We start from the raw sequence: 5,088 nt of genomic DNA on the forward strand, positions 1-5,088 counted from the left end.
TAAACCTTGGTTTAAGGGGACAGACTTGGAGCTAAAATGTGTAGGACTACCACCCTGCAGCACTCGGCTTCATAGATGGAAGTCTTTTGCCAAGGGACACTAAAACGCTTCTCAACTTACGACCACAACTGAGCCCAAAGATTATGTTGCTAAGTGAGACATTTGTTGTGAGTTTTGCCCCATTTTACAACTTTTCTTCGCCACATTTGTTAAATGAAGCACTGCAGTTCTTAAATTAGTAATGCAGTTGTTAAGGGAATCTGGCTTCCCCATTGACTTTGCTTTTTTTTCCCCAAAATTTTCAGGTCCCAAAGAAGAATTTTATTCACAGGTTGGACTAGAAACCAAGAGAGAGAAATGACAAGGTCCCAACAAAACCATTCTTTAAGTATTAAGAACAGATCTCTTCGGCTCCTAGGGAGCAAAGAAAGTTTTCTCCTTCAGAATCACAGCGAAATTTTCAGTCATTCTGGTGGTTGGGGGGCGTGTATTTCCCCTCCTTAATCATTAAGTCCCTTTGCTTCAAGATGGCTCGGATACGTTTCATCATCTTGCGCTTGGTCATGCACTCCTCCAGATCTTCGGCCTCCAGCCGGCACTCCTCCTTGGCCCGGGTCATCCCGATGCCTTCCGAGCACTCCAGCCACTCCTTCTCGAACGTGTGGCACACGCTGGGCTGCTGAAAGGGCTGCTTGCTACTCAGGCGGAGCATCCATCTGTCTAGGTTAATGCCCAGCTGGTTTTGGAGATCAAGAAGTGGCATGGCTTTCCTCGGGCAGCGGCGCCGGCGCTCCCTCTCTCCCCATTGACTTTGCTTGTCCGAAGGTCGCAAAAGGAGATAACATGATTCTGGGATACAGCAACCATCATAAATATGAGTCAGTTGCCAAGCATCTGAATTTTGATCACCTGACCATGGGGATGCTGCAGCAGTCTTAAGTGCGAAAAATGGTTATGAGTCGCTTTTTTCAGTGCTGTTGTAACTTCAAATGGTCACTAAATGAACTGTTGTAAGTTGAGGACTACCTGAACACTTTAAAGGCAAAGGAAAGCCAGAAAGATGCAGAAATTAAGATGTTGGACTTTCACCTGAGAGAGTCAGGTATGAGTCTCTCCTCAGCCATGGGGCAGCCCAAACTATTTTATAGGAACACTGTGGGGTAAATGGAAGAAGGAGACGTGATATGTGACATTTTTCGTTCTCCTGAAGAAAAGGCAGGGTAGAAAATTTACTATGTAAATCTAATAAGCAAACAAATCCCCTTAGCGTTTAGTTTTCTATCTAGGCAAGAGAGGAATTCCTGAGGTTCAGACTTTTATGAGGGAGAGACATGGATAAATGAATGCTTCTCAGTACAGAGAGGATCCCATTATGGTCTATTAGGGAGCAAGATCCTGGCCTTTCTTTCTGAAATCCTGATTGCTGAATTGTGAACATGTTTCTGTTATGACCCTCCAACCATTGGTCACACCCATATTAGCAGTCATCCCAGCTCAGGGGCCACTTGGTTTTCTAGTAGTATTAGGTGTTTAAATTGGTGATCTAAAACAGAGGTGGGGAAGGGTGCCCCTTTATGGCTTGTGCACTTCTACTCCCAGAATTCCTGAGCCAGCATTATCTGAACATGGCTAGCTCAGGAATTCTGGGAGTTGAAGTCTACAAGTCATAAAAGGGCTATCCTTTCCCCCAGCCCTGATCAAAAGAAAAAGAGAGAGAGAGAGAGAGAGAGAGAGAGAGAGAGATATGTTCCATAGACTGATATATACAGAATGATTTGAGCCATTTCCCCCCCCCCAAAGATTGTGGTTTCTACACAGCGATACCTCTGAGTTTATATTGCTCTCATGTCCTTTTTCTCCTTGATATTCAGCTGAGAATAAGGTAAAGGTAAAGGTTCCCCTGCACATGTGTGTTAGTCGTTTCCGACTCTAGGGGGCGGTGCTCATCTCCGTTTCAAAGCCAAAGAGCCAGCGCTCATCCGAGGACGTCTCCGTGGTCATGTGGCCGGCATGACTAGATGCCAAAGGCGCACGGAACGCTTTTACCTTCCCACCATAGTGGTCCCTATTTTTCTACTTGCATTTTTACGTGCTTTCGAACTGCTAGGTTGGCAGAAGCTGGGATGAGTAACAGGCACTCACTCTGTTACGCGGCACTCGGGATTCGCCCCGCCAAACTGGCGACCTTCTGATCGACAGGCTCAGTGTCCTAACCCACTGAGCCACCGCATCCCTTACATCAGCTGAGAATACAAATCCTCAAAAACGGTTGGCTCAAGCTAACCATCTGATTCAAGCTTTTGCTGGTGCAACACATTAAGACTACCAGTAGTCCTCGACTTATAACCTCAATTAGGACCAGAATTTCTGTGGCTAAGCAAAGTGGCTGTTAAGCGAGTTGCCTCTGATTTTATACTTTTTAATTGCCAAAAGGTTGTTAAATGAATCACTGCCACCGTCGGTCAAGTGAATTGTGTGATCTGTCAAGCGCATCTAGCCTTGGTTTGTTGGAAGCCAGATACAAAGGTCACAAAATGGCAACCGTACAACTCTGGGGTGCTGCAACGATTGTTAATATAGGCTGGTTGCTAAACAGTCAAATTCCGAACATGGTGATCGTGGAGATGCTGTGAAGTCATAAAGTCCCTTTTTTCAGTGCCATTATAACTTTGAATGGTCACTAAACAAATGGTTTTAACTGCCTGTAATAGTCTGTAGACAGGATTAGATACAGCAGTCCAACAACTATCAGGCACTCCCCACTCCAAGAATTTCACTCCTGTGTGTTCCAGGCCCTATGCTGGCTTCCTCTTAGCTTCCTGGGTGCAATCAAAGTTCTTCCTGTCTCTGTACAGCCTGAGATAGCCCTGCCACCAAAATACCTACAAGGACCATCTCCATGCCCAACCCATGCATCCTGAGAGAAATTTTGGGTAATTGTCTCCTCCACAGAGGAGGAGGTGCTTTTCAGTGGCAATGCTTATTTCACAGAACAGCCTCCCATTAGAAACACGGTTGGCCTCCTCAGTCTTGATCTTCTGGAAATTCCTGAAAACAGAAGTATTCCAAAGAGCCGAAAGTGAGTGGTGAGGTGGCTGGTTTTGGCGATGTTTCTGGTTTTAGACTGGCACATATATGTATTTCAAGTGGTACACTTTATTTAAAGTGCTTGGGTTGTTTGCAATTACTGCAAACTGCTGAGAGTCTTACAATTGTAGCAGAGACTGGCAGGTAGATAGAAAAAAAATATATTTATAGGTTATAGAAACCCCTCTGGCAATAGCTGTACTGCAATTTCTTCCCTCCGTAGTTAAGAAAATCTCCCTTTTTTTTAGAATTGACTGGTTTGAAGCATAGAAAATCAAGCAGATCAACTACCCATGAGGGTCTACTCCCTTAACTCTGCAGCCTGTAAACCTCCATCCCATGTAAAGCTGGCAGCAAACTGAATGGCACCTCCAGGCCTCTAAGGCCAAATTACAGCCAGTTTTCTCCAGCCTGCAAACAAAGCATTGTTCCAACCACATTTAGGACCCAAACAAAGTCTGTATATAGGTAAGCCATGAGCAACCAGCAATCTGAATATTGTTGCTGGTAATAAAACTGCTATATCTCTGCCCTTTGGTATACCAACTAATCTTCTTATGATCTCTCTGGTTCTTGAAACCGGATGGAGGCAGGGCACAAGGAGTGCCACCAAAACCTTGCCCTACAATTCATAAGTCCCCATCTTTTAGAGAGAAAGTGTGTGAAGGAGCATAAATGACACCAGCTCTTCAAGGAATGGCAATAAGTCCCTAAGGGAAGCGGGGAGCCATAAAGTTGGAAAGTAATAAACTTGTAGTCTGCCCCATTGGCATTCCAGCCAAATACCTTCATAGTATTTCATCATTTATTTATAGGGTCCCTCATTTTGAGATAACAACAGTTTTGTTTCCTGCACTCATGTTCAGGCTATTCAATTTAGATATTATTAGTAATAATTATATTTTTGTGTTCCTCAAAATTCTCATGTTCACCTTGGCTTGTAAAGAATGGAAGTCAGAAAAATATAAGGAGCAGCATACAGAACCTGGTAATTTGGTGTTTTGTTTTGTTTCCTTAGTAATATTGGAACCTGAGCTTATCCAATATAATTGATTAGAAATAAAGATTGTGACACTGTTTACTGATTTCTGACACTCACAGCCACAAGGTCTGCTGAGTGGTTGCAAAAGTAAATTAGACAAATTTCTGGAAAAAGAGGTCTATCAATGATTATTTAAGCCAGGGGTCTGCAAACCTGGCCCTTTCATAACTTGTGGACTTCAACTCCCAGAATTCCTCAGCCAGCGTGCCTGGCTGAGGAATTCTGGGAGTTGAAGTCCACAAGTCGTAAAAGGGCCAGGTTTGAAGACATCCCCCCCCCAATTTAAACATTACAAAGAAATGGAACTTCCAGAAGCAGATGCAGTATACCTGTCAATCACAGTTGCTGGGAAATACAAAATGATAAAGGGCTAATCCCTTCAGGAGTTCTTTATTTGCTTCCAAGGATGTCGCAGAAGCTCTGTGGGTTTTGTTTTCTCTCACATCCCATCTTTTAAAAATGCAACTTTTAACCATCTCACTTACGAGCTCTGTAGAGCTTGGGAAATTCCTAACAACAACCACAACAAAAAAATCTCACTTCTCCGCACCTTCAGATATTAAAATGGTCCTGCTATTCTGAGTGGGGGGAGGGGAGACTGCATTACACCTGCCTGGTGTAGGAAAGGAGGAATCTGTTCCCAAACAGGAGATTCCGCAACCCTATTTTGCCAACACAACCAGCATGGCTCAACGCACAGGAATTCAAAACGACGCACTTAGCTCTATCTGCTCAACCTGTTTTTCTCCTATATTCCATTTCTTTTTTTTTCCTGGTGCTTTCAGGGCTCGTTTATGACAAAAAAAAGGTTTGTGGGTTTGGGTGAGCTCTTATCAAAAGCTAATCAAGTTCTCACAGGAGTCTCACCTCTCCTGATTCAGAAGCTTCTGGCTAGTCTCTGTGGGAAACAAAACCCTGGATTTGGATGGAATGCTCTGTAATTCTTACCTGCTCTAGGG

The 5,088-nt window shown here is 43.9% G+C and overlaps 1 protein-coding gene across 1 annotated transcript; it reads right to left on the reverse strand.

Annotated features, from left to right (window-relative positions):
- Positions 1–304: 304 nt before the first annotated feature.
- Positions 305–799, reverse strand: LOC310632421 (NADH dehydrogenase [ubiquinone] iron-sulfur protein 5-like). Its single transcript, XM_083349637.1, has one exon. It carries the CDS (start codon positions 761–763, stop codon positions 461–463), a length of 303 nt encoding a protein of 100 aa, XP_083205763.1. The 5' UTR covers positions 764–799; the 3' UTR covers positions 305–460.
- Between the last annotated feature and the right edge of the window lie 4,289 nt (positions 800–5,088).

Source organism: Vipera ursinii (assembly GCF_947247035.1).
Source record: "Vipera ursinii genome assembly, chromosome: 1".
NCBI classification, from domain to species: Eukaryota; Metazoa; Chordata; class Lepidosauria; order Squamata; family Viperidae; genus Vipera; species Vipera ursinii.

Bases quoted from the DNA above. Each gene is read 5' to 3' on its own strand.
- LOC310632421 (XM_083349637.1), bottom strand. From the start codon at position 763: ATGCCACTTCTTGATCTCCAAAACCAGCTGGGCATTAACCTAGACAGA.